This window comes from Copadichromis virginalis, linkage group LG13, assembly GCF_057382275.1.
Source record: "Copadichromis virginalis isolate Kocher_CV1m ecotype Utaka linkage group LG13, C_Virginalis_male_GT1.1, whole genome shotgun sequence".
Taxonomy (NCBI): Eukaryota; Metazoa; Chordata; class Actinopteri; order Cichliformes; family Cichlidae; genus Copadichromis; species Copadichromis virginalis.
The window spans coordinates 8865273-8883754 of record NC_140630.1 but is presented as its reverse complement, the minus strand read 5'-3'; the positions used below and the strand labels follow the sequence as shown (position 1 = coordinate 8883754).

Here is an 18482-nt window from a genome sequence, read left to right as displayed (position 1 = left end):
ATTCGTCTCCTTGAGACATGAGAATTCTTTCCCCCTATTGCTCCATCCCAGGATTGCTTTTGTTTTGTTGACATGCCTCTGAAAAACATAACCAAACAGTTTGGACAGTGTAATCCAGCTCTCACTTAGTGGAACATATGCGCTTGTGTTCCTAAAGTACATGCACTCGAAGGAACAAAAGAACTTCTCCTTTTGGAGATCCTTTGCATTTTTTTTTCAGTATCATAATTGCAATGCAAATAAAAGCCTGAAAGATTTGTTTGATTTTGCACACAGATTGTATCTTTTCTGTCACGCTGTTTGCTTTTGTCATGCAACACCAGGCCTGTGAGGTGGCAGCAGTTTGTGTCTAAGTTTTACAGCTCAGTGAAATAAGATGAGATAAAAAGCAAAAACTTTTTGTAGCCCAAAATTATTAGAAGACTAAAATAATACAGGAACAAAAAACAGATTAAATTTACTTTGTTTTTTTAAACAACACAACATAATGCATACTATAAACTACTAAAAACTATAAAAAAAAATACTTTCTTTGTGGTTGATTTATTCTTTAGAATTTACAGTACAGGTTTGTTAATGAACTTTTAACGTCATAAGCATTCACATGGGTGAGTGCTCTTTGTGACATACTATACTGCTCTATAAAGTCTATGGGAGACTTTGCACTTATGTTTTAATGTACATCATTCTGTTACTCGTTTATGCCAGAGGGCGTGAGAAATTTCCGTTTGCTATAGAATATTCTTAAATTCTCTGTATATGATTCTGCTTTGTAAATGTGAACATGTATTGCCACACACACACGCACACTTTTGCCATTCAAATTGAGATTCCCTGGTGCAGCGTATTTCTGCCAATAATTCATGAGTGATCTGCGCCCCTTGCCGGCCTTTAGCATTTTTATTTAATCTGCTGAGCCCTACCGCGTGCTCACTCATCAATAATGCACACCAACATGTGTGTTAACACATCTATGGTGCGGGAGACAGAGGGAGAGTATATGGTTATATTGCAGTGTGCGATTATGCAATATATGTGAGGTAACACACATTGTACAGTACAATAAAGAGATTGTATGTGTCTATGTTGATGCAGGGGAAGAAAGGAAGAGTGTGTGTTCTTAATGTTCTGACAAGAGTTTTTCTTTGTCAGTTGTTAAGTCATCCCCTGTTGGGACAATAAGCACGGATCATGGATGACCCCGGTACATCCTGAGCTGTTTAACATGAATTCATTGCCCATGGCCTGCATGTGACTGTGAAACACACTCCCACTAGGTGTTTTATACTTTCGGAAGTCTTCTTTTGCACCCATTTTGCAAGCGAACACACGAGATGTGAAGCGCGTTTGTGTACTCATTTGTATATATGTCTGTGAGTACGGTTTTCCAAAGCACTGACAAACAGAATCACATCTAGGAAAATTGACTTCACTAAATCAGTAGGTCAGGAGGTAACATCACTGGGGGTTGCTATGGAGACACCCAATGACGGGGCTTCCCAACCAGCACAACAACATGACTGTGAAATGGCAGTTCCCCTAACGTAACCCCTCGCTCTCTATTACTCTGTCATTGTCTTTCTTTCGTTTGTTTCTATCATCTTTTTCCCCCTCTTCCATTTCTGCTTATCCTCCTTTTCTCTTCTCTCTTTTTTTGGTCAGTTTCTTTGTCTTTATCTCTTTGTCACTCCATGTTTTCACTTTATTGTTTTCCTTGATCGCCCTTCCATGCCACACTGTACTGCTCGCTTGCTCAAACAACCGAACCATGCATGGAAATATGCCTGTGGACAAGCGTGTACACACATACACACGCACGTATACAACAAAATGTGAGGGGGCAGCGGGATCCCAGCATGGAGGGTTTAACAGCTAATACCCCTTAGATTAACCACCCCCGGTCCCTCTCTTTTAAACACACACACAGACACACACATCTTCTACAAACCAAGATTAACCTCCTACGATTTACACAGTGTGTGTTGGTATTGCACAAATACACATGCATACACACCTTCGGGGTGTGTTGCTATTCCCCTACCAATAAATATAACAAACAGATTGAGAACAGACAGTCAGTATTAAGTGACCAAGCTACTGTTCATGTGACTGTCTGTGACTCACACACAGACACAGGCGTGTGTGCAGACAGAGTTTGGCTTTATCTCAGCTGTAAGGATTGATCCCCATGGATTTCAGAGGGGTCACGTGATCTGATAACCTCTAGGATTCCCCCTGGTCCGGAGACCTTTTTTCACCAGTATGTGTGTGTATTGTTTTTGGCCTGGTATAAAATGAATTCTCCAAAGACTGATACATCATACCCTAATCTAACGTCTGTCTGTCTCTGAGGTCTCAGATTAAACAATGGCTGGGAATAATGTTAACATCATTAGGCCACTGGTAATGGGGAGTTATCATGTCTCATCTCCTTTTCTTCCCTTCTCCCTTTCTCCTTCTCTTCATCTATTTTTCACTGTCTGCCTCTTCAACTCTCACTCCTCCTCTTTGCTTTTTCTGCAGTCTCCACTTTCATGCTCCTACCAAGCAAACTCACTGATACTTTCAAGGATTATTTTAAGGGCTGCTTAGATCAAAAACCCTCTGCAAGGGCCCTGCCTTGGTTACCCAGACTTGAGCCCCTTTAATTAGACATGGCTAATAACACTAAGCATGTGCTGATAGCCATCTCTCTGATAAGACTAGCCGCAAAAGGACACAGGGCCTCCTTTTACCTTTTACAGTATTACCTAAGGTTAAAATGGATACTTAGCAACCTTATTTTATGGCTCAGTCCATGCCCAATTAACAGGCCAGTTGGCACTTACAGAGCAGTAATTTGCAGAGGCTAGTTAGCAATCAGCCTGTCCGCTAATATGCTAGGCTCCTTGCTAACAAGGACATCTTCAAATGCCTTGTTAAAAAATAAGTACTAAATAATAACAATAATATATGGTCATTTTGTTCTCTGACTGACTTTCGTTCACTTTGTACTCTGACTGCAGGCTTTTGGTTCCCAGAGTTTGCAAAAGTAATTGGATGCAGTTCCTTTGGCTATCACGCTGTTCTCCCATAGAATCAGCTCCCAGTTTAAATTCAGAAGACAGGCCTTAAAATTTTCCCTTTTTAATCACAGGGCTGGAGCAGGTGACCCTGCCCATGCCTTAGTATGCTGATGCGGGTTTGGGCTGCTGGGGACTTCCCATCTTCTCCACTCCCTTATTTTCACTCTTGATGCATTTATATGCCACTATTGGATCATTAACCTTTATCTACTCTCTTCCATAGTTTGTGCTTTATCTTTGTCTCTTTGGACTCTTTTCCCCCTTTTCTTTTACTCCTCACCTTCATGTTAAAAGAGAGTTTGTCTGGTCTCTGGTATTTTCTGTCTAATATTGTTGGATCCATACCTTAGTATATAAAGCACCTTAAGGTGACCATTGTTGGGATTTGGAGCTACACAGATACATTTGTATTGGACTGAACTGAGTTGTTAAGACAAAGGTAACTAAGCTTCTTAGAGGATTTTTTTTTAATCCAAATCAGAATATACAGTGTTTCCTGTTCATATTTTACTTTTCAAATAATATGCAGTACTACAGACTTCAGGATAATTTGCAAAAGAAAAAAAGAGGAAAATTCAGGATAACAGAGTGTATAAACTGAATAAATGTATGTTTTAAAAATTTACAAAGAGCAGATGAATGTTAAATGATGTTCTCCAAGTGTTTAAAACAAATGCTAATCACAGTTAAAGGTAAGCCTACAAAAAGCCGCAAACCCCAAAATAAGACAACCAAAGTAAAACCCTATAATTAGTCTCAGAGCAGTAATCATTCTTTTATAAGTTGTGCATCTTGGATGATTTTATTGGATGTTTTCAGATAGTAGTTTGATTCTTAATTAACATGGATTCTCATGTTTGGGCCGAGTTAGGCTGTTGGTTTGGAAAATCACTCCAGGCCATATCTCTTTAGATGGATTGATCTAGGTGAGGATGATTCAGTAAATGGTGTGTGCGTGTGCGTGATGAAAATAGAGGTGGAGTGGAGGCATTAATTCTAATCATCAAGAACTGGGATAGCCTGGGGGGTCAAACTCCTGAAATCGACTGCATGTAAACTCTGAAATGACTTACCAGTTGTTCACTTGTAGGATCGTGAGTCCTGTGTCCTGCGCCAGCTGTTTCTTCTGTTCTTCCGATGGGTAGGGATGCTGCAGGAGACAGAGACACTTTGAGAAAAGGCTGACCACAAATTGTTTAATGAAGCTTCTTGTGTTTTTAAAAGGGCTTTGATGTGTCTTTTAGCAGGGAAAGAGATGTTGCAGGGCACAGGTTGCACATACACAGTCGCACATACAAAACCATGCGCTGTAATGAGACCTAGAAAATGAGATGTGTGCTCATGCTCATTGGTGCATAGGTGTCAGTATGTGCCTGTGTGTATGTCTATGTATACTGTAAGTACATCTGAGTGTGTGCACATTAATGTGCCACCCCCTCCGATCATTAATGGAATATGAAATCTTGTAATTAATGGCAGCCAAAAAGGCAAGCCAATTAGAAAGTTAAGTGAAGTGGAGAACCAGCTCTAGTAATTAGGCAGCCTCTTACACAAATATATTCGCGTCAATGGCCCCCCTTTCACCCCGCTGCATATGTAATCAGAGAGTGGGGAATATGTAACATTAAGCCGATGGAATAGAGACAAGAGGATGTAAAACTCGCGTCTTTATTGCTGCTGGTTTCTTTTATCCTTATTACAGTGTGTACAATAACATGACTCTGTTAAGTTTGTCTTTTTGTTGCAATTATTTCTATGGCTTAACTGCACAATATGATCCCTATCCCCAAAATTAAAGAATGCCACCAAAACATATCATTCAATGCTGTGTCGAGTCTTATATCGGGTGGAGGGCGAAGAAGTTATACGCATACACCCAATAAACTTTCATTTTTCGTAACTCTTAATATGTTTTAATCAAACTGCATCACCTTGATTTTAGAAGACATCCCTTTTTCACTCATTTGTGCAACAATAATATTAACAGGTAAAAGATAAAAGATCCTTCCTCCTTATTCGAGGATCCAAATTGGAATCTGAATGATTTTTTATTCATCTGAAGACTAACGAATGCATCATGGACACGAAAAGCCCGAAGTGACTTCTAAAGTCAATGTTTAAATATAAACCAGTGACTGTGACCCCTCCTATCAAGAAGCCAGCTGAGAACAGTTAAATTTGAGCCACCTGTTTAAATATATAGAATGAATAAATGGGATAAATGCGAACTTGGGGAGTGTGTTGATTTATATTGGAGTAGGGGGTATCACAGTTGCACGGAGCCTTGTTCATGGAGTACAATGTGCTGTTCATGACTCAGACAAGACATGGACTGTGCAGTACGGCATAGGCAGGCCGTAACAGAGGAGAAGAGGAGGGAGGGGAAAGGGAGCGATGGAGAGAATAGATTGTTGAAAGGCTAGCACAAACTGGAGGACTATCTATAATCCAAAAGCTGTGTATACATTTACAGAAGGGATACATCAAAAACTAAACAGCATAAGGATAATCTGGCTTAATGATCCAGTCAGCACTATTTTAGAGCACTGCTTTTCAATGATTAAGTAGTAGTATTTAACAATGACTGTCTAAAAACTTAGAAAATCTTATGCTACTGACTTTAAAGAACAAATTCAAATATTTTTAGGTTAATTTGCTCTCTTAAAAATAGGCCGAGTCGAGCTTAGAGTTACTCGCAGCGCTAACATGTGCTTCGATAAAAATCCCAAGTTATTGTGTTCAAAAACAGGCACCACACATATGGCTGCTGTATGATATTTGCAGTACATCTATCAAGGGTATGTCTCCTTGTTAGTCAATCAGATGTGCAAAATTAGTGCGGCGCCAGCTTTTTCATTTTTTCATTAAAGCTTTTTCAGTGCATAATGAACAGGATTGTGTTTAATGCTGGAACCACCCGGCACAGCGAGGGGAGACAGATTTTTTCCCAGTCTTCCCTTGTCCATGTGATTGGTTGCAGGGAATGGGAACACAAGGAGGCTAATTTCATGCACAAAGTTATAATTGCTTGTCGCCTCTGGCCAAATTTGTGTCCAGTTCTTTTTTTACAACCATTTTTGTTCGCCTGTACGTGTGTGTGTTAGTGTGCATATATGCATGTGAACTGCCCATACATATGCACACACATATACACACAGTGCTGTTTCAGTGTGCGTGCAAGTTGCCTCCATATTTTTGCCCAATCAGATAAAAACCAAAGGAAAATAACTGCAGAAAATCTGAGGCAGCACTTGCCTTCCTCTGTGGGTGAAAGTGAGAAAACATTATTCTTACGGCTTGTGTCATCCGATGCCCTGATGCATTGCTTTATATATCATATCTACACATACACTTCTGACATTTTAATCTCAGCTAATCATGTGAAAAACATGTCTCTCTTTGCAACAAAAAAGATGATTGAACATGAAAAGATCAATGTGTCTATTCTGCTTGTCACAGATCTGTGGAGTGTCTGCCTCGTGATATCAGGGGGATGCAGCCATGCCAGAGGCCACAATACAGCACAAATACACCCTGTTTCAATGTTTCCCTTCCTTCTAGCTTACCAGCACAGATACGCACTTACACAGACAGATGCATAAATAAAATACACAAACAGACAGTGTGTGTGACTATCTCGGTCTCAGCCTACAGTACTGGAAGAAAAATGTTCTTACAGCATTTCATTTGACACAAATCCTGCTAGTGGTAGAATGTAATAAGTACATTTACTTAAGAATAAACATAAGCATAAGGTTGAGGTTCTTTTAATTTTTATACAATAATTAAATTAAATATATAAAGAAATGGTTAAAAGAAATCAGTCAGAAATAACGTAATTTATTCATTTATTCAGTGTCAATTAAAAAAAAAAAAAAAGAGTATTTTTATTGTTTACAGTTAAACGCATATTATGCTGATAACACAACTTCCAGGACAATCACTAGAACTTCAGTATGTGAGCACTGAGACTTCTACTTTACATAAGCAAACTCCTTTACAAGTTTTCACATACAAAAAAGTCCTCACTTAATTTAAGAGTTTAGAGGAAGAGATAGCCATGAAGCCAGAACATTAAAACTGTTTTTCTCCTCCTTTTTTCCCTAAACCTCCAAATTAGCTCCTATCTGTCAAAACACTGTGATTTAGTTTCTTGCTGAGCAACAAGTCGGCCAGTTTTAATATTGTCTGTGAGCGATTCTGGTGTCTTAACGGCCTTTGGCTCAGGTTCAGCGGGTTGAGAGAGAGAGAGAAAGAGAGAGAGAGGCCTTTAGTGAGAAAAGCAATAACATGTTCTTTAAAAGAGCAGATGGAAAGTTTCTGCGCATCCTTCCCTCCCTTCCCTCTTTCCTCCGCCTATCTTAATGATATGTCTTCTCCAAATATACAGCTCCTTTCATGAGAATTTCCACCCTGCTCTCCACTGGGCTCTGAGCATGTGGGTGCCAGGAGGGGTGTGCGTTTTTGCTTCCTTCTCTTCTTCATGTCTTATCAATCTGAGTATGTAAGAGTATGGGTGTACATTTCCGTTGTACATTTTGTTTGTCCGATAGAGTCAAAGATTTTACTTTGCTTTGCCCTGCAAGTTAATATGTGCACAGAATTGAATATGTTTCCTTGTTCTTATTCGAGCCACTGAGCTTGCATGGTTTACAAGTAAGTTTAGCTGTGCATGGTCTGAATATGGTGTGTGTATGTATCTTTGCGTGCAGATCTGTGTGTGGGGGTGAGTAACAGAGCATCAGTAACATCCCCTCCCTGTCTGACCGTCTTCCTCTCTGACCTCCTCAGACAAGAACAAGAGCGGGTTAGATAGAAGAAAGAAAGAGGAAGAGGGAAGGGGGAGGCAGGAGAGGAGACATGGAAATGGATATCTGGAGCCCCAGGGTTTAAAAAAGAGATAAGAGCATGAATATTCTGTAGGCCCCCTTTTTACTCCCCCGTTCCAACCATAACCCAAGAGAAAACTATTCTAGGCATGACGGTAGAAAAAAAAAGTGAACTGCTACAGTTAACAATTAAACATACAACAAAATAGGAATTATATTACTTTTTCCAGATTTGTAAAAATATATTAAATAATTTTTAAAAAAAACACTTGAAATAAAGTATCATCAGTTTGAGCTGGTAATAAGGCTCTGAACACATACCACTGAAGTAAAATTTTAATTTCGTGAGGACTCGAATAGAAAAACTCCACGGATCTAAAAGTGACTTAAAGTAGCCATAATAAATTACTTAAGATATTATGAAAGGGATGAAAAGTTGTTCTGTTAAAGACTAACATTTTTAAAGTTACCCGACCTAAGCTTCACACTAGCTACCCTGGTAAAAGTCTGATTTCATGTCCCGCATGTTTATTTAGTTATAAGAAACATTAAGTTATGGTAGCTTAGTATATGGGAACAAGCATTTGCTTGGTGTCATTCCCTAGTTCCCTTCATGATGACTGAACTTTTGACCTTTACAGCACAAAGTGTCTCTTGATCTCATCTGCTGGAGTAAAAATTCTGATAAACTTTGACACAAAAAAAAGAACAGAATTCCTAAAAGGTCACAGCTCCCCAATTCTTGTTTTGTGCCGTGCAAGTCTCACCTGAATGTGTTGGTAGTAATAAATGGGCAAAAGGAAAAAGTAGTCTCTTTTGCTGGGGAAGCACTATATGACCATGAAAGGTGGAACATTTTAAAAATGTCTTTATCGTGCTGTTGTTCTTCTCTCTTTATCTTGCCTCCTCAACAAAAACAATTCTTTGTTATTATCTCTGTCTCGCTGCCTTTTCCTCTTCTGTATAAAAACATTTTCTTTCCTTGTTTTACTTTTGATGGAAATTTGATGGAAATTTGTCTACAATTGTTTCCATTTTCTATATATAGCTTAAAATCAGCATCTTTACTAAACATGTGTGATTACACTTTTATAACCAGTTTCACTGTAGCCACACTTCTCTGTGTTTCTTCTTTAGCCATTTGCATTAGGGTGTTATCATTGCATATATTTCTATTTAAAGCTACACTTCCCAAGCCTCTGCGCTTCCCATTAAAAAGGCTTGACACGCCACATTAGCTTTATAAAACTGCAACCATGAAACAGGATGGAGAGAGGAAGAGGAGAGAGGAAAATCATATGTTGTCACAGCCATGTGACGTCCCCTCAAAAAAGAGGCCATGACACTGCACAATCTGTGGATAACAGACATGGGTCAGTGGTATTTTCAGTTAGCTTATTTTAACACCAGATGGTTGCAGAAGGCCACAAGGCACAAAGATGTTAGAAAATGCAATGATAACAGTAAACAAATTGGTAATATGCAACACTTTCCCCTAGTGTACCACTGTAACCAACAAGATACCCTTGGAAATATTTGTAAGCAGGCTTGTGAAAGTAGCATAACTCTCCTGACCTGAAACCAAGCAGGTTAAACACCAACAAAATAATGGACGGTAACCGACTTGCATGTACCACTTAAGGTAAAAAGTAAACAGCCTTGACTTGGCCAGATCTCTTCCCCTCACTGTTCCCAGGTCAAATCTCTGTGGAAACCGAGCTGCCTATCAGGAATGCCTGACGGCTAATCCGGAGGCCTTTTTGGCTAGAAGGGCATCACTGTATCAAACCAAACTGTCTTCCACAAACATGTATGCACACATGCACACTCTAAAACATAGGGTTTACTGGAAGTGTGGCCTTGCTCCTGACAGACGAGCATGAGATTACCTTAAATATTTGGAGAGCCGAGCACATTGTTATGCTAACAACAAATACCCTGAACCCTGCGCACGAGCAGACTTTAAAACAAGCGTTCCAAACTGTAAGCCTGTTCTATCTCATACAGCAAGCTTCCAATTTCTCAGTTTTATTTTATTTTATAATTTTTTTTTTGCTCATAGAGTCAAAGTTTCATCTACACTGTTTGTGTGTGTGTGTGTGTGTGTGTGTGTGTGTGTGTGTGTGTGTGTGTGTGTGTGTGTGTGTGTGTGTGTGTGTGTTCATGCTGTGCTGTGAGAGCTACGCCATTTCAAATTCCTTTCTGTGTAGGTGGCATCGACTGACATCCCTTTGACTTCATTAGGGAGCAGGGACCCAGCAACAAAGCTGGCTCTGGGAGAAAGGGGGGATTAAAGAAAAAAAGAAAAGGGAGTGAGAGTGAACAAAACAACAACAGAAGAAAAACAAAGCACCCCTAACCTAATTTCCTCTGATTCAGGCTGCTCCGACGCAAAATAACTAAACAGTGCAAAAACAGATCTTTTGAGAAACTCAAAATGAACCAACTACGAGATGAGAGATGCAGAGTCTCTTCTGTCTGAAAAGCCTGTGCAAAATTAAATGTCCCCTTCTTAGCGCTACCCAAAAAAAGCAGGAACAGCCTTTTTTATCATACTGGTCTTCAGTAAACTAGCTCAAAGCTTGTATGAATAATTCATAAACCTTTTTTTCTGTTTTTTTTTTTTTTGGGGGGGGGGGGGGGGGGGGGGTCTCGATATATGCACCATAAATTGCAAAGAAACCCCCTTTCAAACTGTTTTTGTCATCAAATCTCTCCATCTCTTTTCGGGATGAAAAAGAAATGTGGAAAAGCAGATGTTCTTGGGTTTTTTATTCATTAATGAGCATTGCCCTCTCAAAAAACAGCTTTTGTTGATTTAGGGAAATCTCACAGCGCTCTTGCCTATGGGAATGAGATAAATCTAGTTAGCTGGTGACGCAAAGGGTGAAAAGTATGTCATTAAAGCTCCGGTACAAAGTGGATTAGACAATGTACAGCATTGCCAGCTTCCACAGAATGATAATTGATGATTAGAATCATCCATCACTCTCAGGGCACAATGCAGGACAGCAGCCACTGTGTTGCAATATAACTGGGTGTTAAAAACCTACAACAACTGTGTGCTGTGTACAGTAGGGTGTGTCTCTAATGTATGTGTAGACTTAAGCTTATAGCATGTAGGTACATGACAAGTCTTTAGAAAGTGCCATATATACGTATAATATAAAGGGTGAGGTCTGTTGGTGCTGATGGAAAGAATCGTGTGTGTGTGTGTGTGTGTGTGTGTGTACTTTCTGGTTGTTTTCACTATGAAGGCGTGCTTCATTAGTCCTCCCTATTCCAGCACAGGGAAGGCTAAATTTATTAAGGGGGCCGGATGTTGCACAACACCTGCTGCTGTGCTTCCCTCTGTGCAATAAAGAGAAGGGAGTGCAGCATGCTAGCTAATGCTAGTGGTAAGCACTGCTCGTTGGACTGAGGCTGATGAGCTGAGGCTAATTCAAGGGGTGATTATGTAGTTTGCTGGACCACTAAACCTCTTTAAGCCCGTAATTACCGCCTATTTGAGCGAGGGGAGGCACTCCAAAGCAATCGGCACTTGCACCAAGCAGTGCAGAGAACGGCAGCCACAGCTGGAGGTGGGCTGCCTCAGGGCTGCCTGGGAATGAGGGGGTGTGTAAATAGGGAGTAACAGGGATCCAAAAAAGCATCATCCTAGTAAGGTACCATAGAAAGCTGAGAGAAACCAGTGGGATGCCCCTTGGAGCACAAGCATGCTAGCTCCAAGCTACAGTGCTCGGAGCTACCATTCTAGCACTGATCTCTAAGCTTGCAAACAAATGTTCTCTTGTTATACGCAACTACAATACATGGAAGTTTTTACACAGGGCTGTAAGAAACTATGAGCTATTACTGGTGAGTTCAAAGAAAGAAAACAAAAACTACTGCACTAAAACGTAGACTTTCTAAACACATAAACCCTCAGTATAGACTAAGGATGAAGGTAAGAGGAGAACAGAGACATGTCATTGTGGTGAGAAACTGTAAAGCTTTTTTTAGACTCATGTCCATGACATACAAGAGGGAATCAGATTCTCAGATTGCACTTCGACCATGGGGGAATACATTTCATTTCACCTGACTTTCAAGGAAATTTGACTTTACGTAATGCAACTGAAATCTGATCTCTCAGAGGAAGCAATTTGGGGACCACGGCACATTCTAATAACCCCGGCGATATTATTATGTTATTATCATAATTACCCTTTTGCCCCCAACGTTTTAATTAGAAACTCACCACTGGCCCCTAGGGGGGTGAAAAGAACCTGGATTGGGGGGAATACTGAAACTAGGTAAAGGTATTTCACAATTGCTCCCTTATGCTCTTTAAAGCAGGTAGCAGATAGAGGAAGGTTACAGCCACTGTTATTATAAGATGAAGCTTTCACATTCACCTCCTCTTTCTCCCTCTGACATCTCTGTCATTCAGAGTGCACCTACACCCCTCTCTCCTTCCTCTCCGAGTCCCTCTAGTTTCCTATCCTTTTCACCCGTCACCGCCCCCTCCATCCCTCTGTTCTATATTTAGCTTTTTCCTTAACTATCTGGGGCTGCCTCTGTTTCTACCTTCTTTTCTCCCACCTTCATTTAACTTTTCCCTTTACAATTAGCTCCCATCTTTTCTGTCTTCTCTTTCTCCTTTGTGAAATGCCTCCTCCCCCCTCCCCAATTTCCTCCTTCTGCTTCATTCATCTCTCTCTACCTCCACATCTTCAGCAGCAGAGGGCCTTCACCATCAGTGCACCGCTTTTGCAAATCAATGACTTAATCTGTCGTAACAAACAAGTGAGCAGCATCCTCAGTCCTGTCCACGTTCTGCTAACAATATAGACAGCCTCGGAAAGAGTGAAATGAGCAATTAGAGAAGAAAGCCGGCAAATATAGTGTGAAATATGCTGCCTATAAATAAAAGGATGACTTTAAAGACAAGAGTACAGAAATACATGAGGATCTTACTCTGTGTTACAAATATGTTTGGAGAAGACGTAAAAGAAAGACAAGTCAGTGGAAAAGTGAGAAAAATGACAGGGTATGTGCATTGGTATAGGTTTTCCCAACACATCTTCTCTGCCAGCCCTCAGCTCTGCTCGACTCCTCTACCATGAGTTATTGCCTGTCTGCATTCACCACCTGGTTCACTAGCTATGATTTCCCTCACTCCAATGGACACACAAATACACATAAACGTACACATGCATGCTTGTTTGTGTGGGTGTGTGCGTCACAGATGAGCGTACAACACACACCTGATTGAGGCACCCTGGATCAGCTGGTCAATAGTACACTACCAACCTATAGCCATACTATCCATGCCACCTGCCGCTAATGGATCATAATCCTGACAGGGGTTATTTTTCTCCCCAATGTAAAAATATGAAAAAAAAAAACCTTTATCACAGGATTATGAGACAAGTGATTAGGATATCACCAGATCTCATCTATAAATCATGGTTCTCTCCCCTGTGCTCTTGTGCCATTTCCCCTTTGAAACAGCACAAGAGCACCAATATTTCCATGACATCGGGGTTCAAGACCATTAAAATGTAAGGAAACACAGCTGTACATTATAGAAAAAAAAGGAAGTAAAAAGGGAGTGAAGAAAGGAGGAGAAGGAGGGAGAAGTCAGGGAGGCAGAAGGCATGCATAAAAGATAGGAAACCCTTATGGTTTTTCAGAAAGAAGTGTTTTGTCAGAAAGGGACACAGAGTGTGGGGGAAAGAGAGAGGGTTCACGCATGGGAGAGAATACAAGTGGGAGGAACTGAATTGATAAATTAGTTCAGCCAACGCGCAAACTGATTACCACAATGGCAAAGCCACAACGTCTATCGAGCACACGCATGGAATGAGACACAAAGGCATGCACACATTCACTCGGCATTTACAAAAGAGACATGAGGCTGACAGATACAAATAATTGCACAACTGCATATGCAATCACACACAGGCGTGCGCGCGCACACACACACGCACATCCACACCAAATGTATCTAGGGCAAGCTGCAGCAGTTGCTGTAAGTAAAAGGTATTGAGCTGCTGACTCCAGCCAGAAAATATCCCACAATCCTCTGGATCACCAAACACAGCCTAATGGATAATGGCTAACAGCTAGCGCTAATGTGATTTCACACTTAGCAGAGTTAATATATCACTGGCTAGACAAAATCATGCTACACAGAGCCTATGCTAAACTCAGTTACTTGAAGGGCGGTGAACATTTTTCTGCCAAAAGTCTCATTTGAGGAGTTTTAAACAAAAAAGCCACTCGGAGGTTATGCATTTGCTTAGAGAGTGCATGAGAGGATAGCTTTGCTAATCTCTTGCAAAGCAATGGATAGAAGCATTTCATCAAGTTAACCACAGATTTATGACAATATTTTTCCCTGACTCTTCCATATGTCAACTTGCCACTCACTCTCCAATAAATACCACAGTGATGGTGGGGAACTCCACACCCTACCCAGCTACTGACGTCATGGATGTGGTCCTATGTAAAAGAGTGTGCAACTTGAGTGTGTCTGTGTGCGACTTAGAGCTGAGAGCGAACCTCTTCTCTGGATTTACAGATCACTGTAAACTGATTAGTGGGTACCAAACCAAGAATGGTTTCACATATCTGAGTTACTGGGCCTGTATCCACCCAGCACACACACAAACACTCTTCACATGCAGGTGATAATGAAAAAAAGAACTAGCGTGAAGCACAGGTTCAGTATGAAGCCATCAATCATCGTGACATGCAACAATGAAACCACACACTGAACTGTTTCATAGTTTCCCAACTATGAAATTATATGAGAGTTGGAGGGAGGAGAAAAAAAAAGCAGAAGGTTTAGCCAAAAGAAAAGAACAGATGGTAGATAGTAATAACAGTAATGATGTATAAAGGCTCAAATTAAATATTCAATTAAACTTGATATTTAATGTCATTGACATAAATATTGCATTTTAATACACTGAAAAACACCCACTGATATGTTGTTCAGTGAGAATGAGTTTCTATATATAGGATAAAAAGCTTTAATTGCAACTTATAAACATTTTTGAATTTCCCCTCCAAAAAAATCTAATCTAATGCTAAACTAAAAAAGAAGCTGGAACAGTTTAAGCAGATGATTCTGTGCGTGTTTGCGTGCATGTGTGTGCATTTAGTCCTGCAGCCACGCTGGGGCTCTGAGGCTCGTGATCTCCTTCACTGCTACTGACCGACCTTGAGGGTCTGTAAAGTTCTCACGTTCTCAAGGAAACACACTGACCCGCCCCTTGACTGACGCCAGATCAACACACGCACACACATAAGCGTGGTTTTGGTCTAGATCTATGGCAGACATTTTAGAAAAGATCAAAGGTGACATGAATTAAAAGTTAACTGCCCTTGAGGGCTTTTAAATAGAGGAGTAAAACGATACAAGAAGCAGTTGGGAGAAAATGGGAGGAAAGGTACACCTAAAGTATTGTCAGAAATGTAAATGGACTTTGACCCAAGGCAGGTCCTAGTTCATATAAGTATTTCCAAAAAAATTCTTCAGCCTGCTTAGAGTATGGGAATAATGTGAATATCCTTAGATGACAATTTTTAAAAAGAAGGATTGTCTAACTGGATTCTTTCCTATATTCCTATATCACTTCTCAGCAAAAGGGTCACGCTTCTGTGATATAAATGCAAACTGTATTTTGATTTGTAACAGGTTTATGACATTATATGTGAGAAAACATGACCCACTCAAATGTAAAGAATGAAAGATATGCTGCCAAGATTGAACCTATGTGGAGATCTGATTTTCTGAACCTTCAAAGAATGCATCCCAGCATAGGATTATTGCTATTAGTGATGGTAAAATTCATGTGGAAATGGATGATATTTTAGTATATATATGTTTCAAGCTGCCAAGATGAACCATGTGTCAGTCTTTTTGATAGATACTGTATCCATCTGTTCATCTGCTCATCCATCCATCAATCATGACACAGATGGCCTTTCAGGAGTCCATGTCAGGACTGATGCCTTTCCTTTGCCCTAGCCATACCACTACCCCCACCTCGCTCCCACACAACACCCTCCCTAGCCTCCCACATAACACACATACTCACACCTCCTGCCCCCCTGCACCTCCACCAGATGGACTGGTCTCGCTATTTCCAGCTCCCAAAACCCACTATCTACTTGGCAAAGATGGGTCATATCATTAGCCTATCACCTTTTAATAAAACAGATAAACAGATAAATAAATAAACATCTAAAATTCTGACGTGTCCTTCCTGAAATGGTCGCAAAGTGTAAGTGTTGTGTGCAACAAATCTATTTGTCTGTAAGGGTCAGTCCACAAAGAGAAGCCCCAAAAGAGAGCTGTCTGCCTTTGGTCCCTGGGGCCTGTCAAGAGGGATAATTGATGATGTTTTCATTACAAGGTGTGGGGTAATGTGGGGGTTGGGGCACAGTATGTGTGTGCATGTGTGTGTGAATGTGTAGTGGGGGTAGGCAGGTTGACTCAGCTGCCTCCCTCTTTGACACCAACCACTCTTGGATTGGTACGGACAAGTCATTGCTTCCAAATGCCCTCGTACAAACACACACCAGCGCAATCACACACCCACATTTACACAAACATAGGTCCTCGCAGACAAATGCACACACAAACACACAGCCCAAAGCCAATTCCATTCCCAGAGATAGAGTATCTGAAACTGAATAAAACCGCTGAGAATAAGCCTAACTTGTTCTCTTGTTTTCCTCTGCTACCCTGTCTCGTCACAGTGTCACGCCAGGCCTTTGGCAGATCTGTCCATCTGTCTGTCGTCTCTTAGGACCTCTTTGAAATCCCAATGCAGTGGCGCCTAAGATTCTGACTGCCGCTAAGATTGAATTAAGACCTAATCGGAGACACCAGGCCACATAGGCCACTATATTACTTTATAGTATCAAGATGGACATCATGCCTTTGTTGTAGTTTATGAATAAATGAATGAAAACACATAAAAAGTCAGCTGATGTCTTCCTTTTTAGCTTGCTTCCTGATGTCTTTTCAAAACCATTAACAAGGCGTCTTGGTGGCTTCAATGGTTAATTGAAATTATTTTTCATGAGAAGCTTAAGTTGTGCAAGATATAACTAAGACAAACAAGTGTAATGATAATCATGAGACCCCCATAACCATAAATATGAAAAAGTCCATGTCAGTGTCGGTTTCCTGAATTTAATTCAAAGGTGTACCTTCGTCATACTGTATTTCTTGCTATTCTGCATTTTCTTATCACTATAACGGTATAAAAAGTATGAAGTATGACTGAACTAGAAGGAAAAAAATACCATCCCAGCAATGGGCTGCTGCGGTGGGTCAGGGCTGCAGCGGGTAACCAGGGTGCTGACATATTCAGGCTCCAGCAATAAACAGACGAAGAATAATGGCATCTGAGGCAAGGGCGAACTCTGACCTCAAACGCTTTTCCCTCCCTTGCCTTCTGTTGTTTAGATGAGGCTTTGAGTATCTGGTTTGTGTTCTCTTAGGTGAGAAGTTCAGGAACTGCAAAGTGTTTAGTTTACAGAGCGCTGTGAATTTAAATATTAATTCTAAATGTTGGTTATGCACAACTCTGCCCTGTTGTTTGGTTCAATCGCAACCCGAACGAGGAGTTGCGATTGAGACGAGGAGGAAATTATCTTGCTTCTAATGAGTAGTGTAGCTAGCCATCCATGTATCCATCCACTCCTCTCACTCGCCTCCCATTCTGCACACCCAGTCTAGATTACTCCACCACCCAGGGCCCACGACAGCAAGGCTCCTGGCCTCCTCTGCCAGCACAGAAATGAATTATATCGCTTTTCACACCTGTTTCTGCTCAAACCCCCACTGCATGCTGCTGTGTTGAGGGTAAAAAAGCATTTCCAAGGAGGTGGGGGGGCAGCGCTCCCCAAGCTAAGCTACATCTGCGTACGCAAGTGGTTAAATTGGACTCTAATTGTATTAACGGCGGATTATGCCTTCAAGTTGGATTTTTTTATACGCGCTCTCTCTCTGCATTTTACACATTTTAAGAGGAGAAAGGAGGAGGGGGAGAAAGGCAGCTCATTGAGGGTTTGCGGGTTGGCTTCTTTTATGAGCTGCGATCATGGCTGCCCCTCGTTACACTGCATCTGTGTACAAATAGGAGGGGAGGAGAGCCAGAATGAGAGGGCGTTAGCGATAATGTGTGTGAGAGTGTGTGTCCCACTCTGTGAATATACCAATATGAACACTAAAAATACCAAAACCCTCTGCCCTTTCTTTTTACACACACACACACACACACACACACACACACACACACACCTACTTCAGTTTAGCACAGCAGCAGTCTAAATGGGAATATGGGTAGTGTGTATAGTGGGGAGGCGGGGGTGAATTCCATCTAATTACTCTATCACATAATTTCACAAATTGCCTTTTCATAAGGGAGTGGAGAGCAGAGCACAGGGCGCGTTGGGGATTTGAGGCTTGAGCTTTCATTTACTACTCATTTCTTGTTAAATTAAACAAGAAAATACCATTTGTGTGGAGGGGAGGGTACGGGCGGGATGTGGGTGTATTCCAACCACACAATGGGAGGGT

At 41.0% G+C, this 18482-nt stretch overlaps 1 protein-coding gene across 2 annotated transcripts in view; it reads right to left on the bottom strand.

The window, feature by feature from the left end:
* Nucleotides 1-18482, bottom strand: part of meis1b (Meis homeobox 1 b) — a 77206-nt gene that overhangs the window by 19400 nt on the left and 39324 nt on the right. For both annotated transcript variants that reach the window (XM_085477140.1, XM_085477139.1), the window contains exon 9: nucleotides 4139-4215. In XM_085477140.1, the coding sequence (XP_085333266.1) occupies nucleotides 4139-4215 (77 nt within the window). The remainder of the gene's footprint in view (nucleotides 1-4138; nucleotides 4216-18482) is intronic.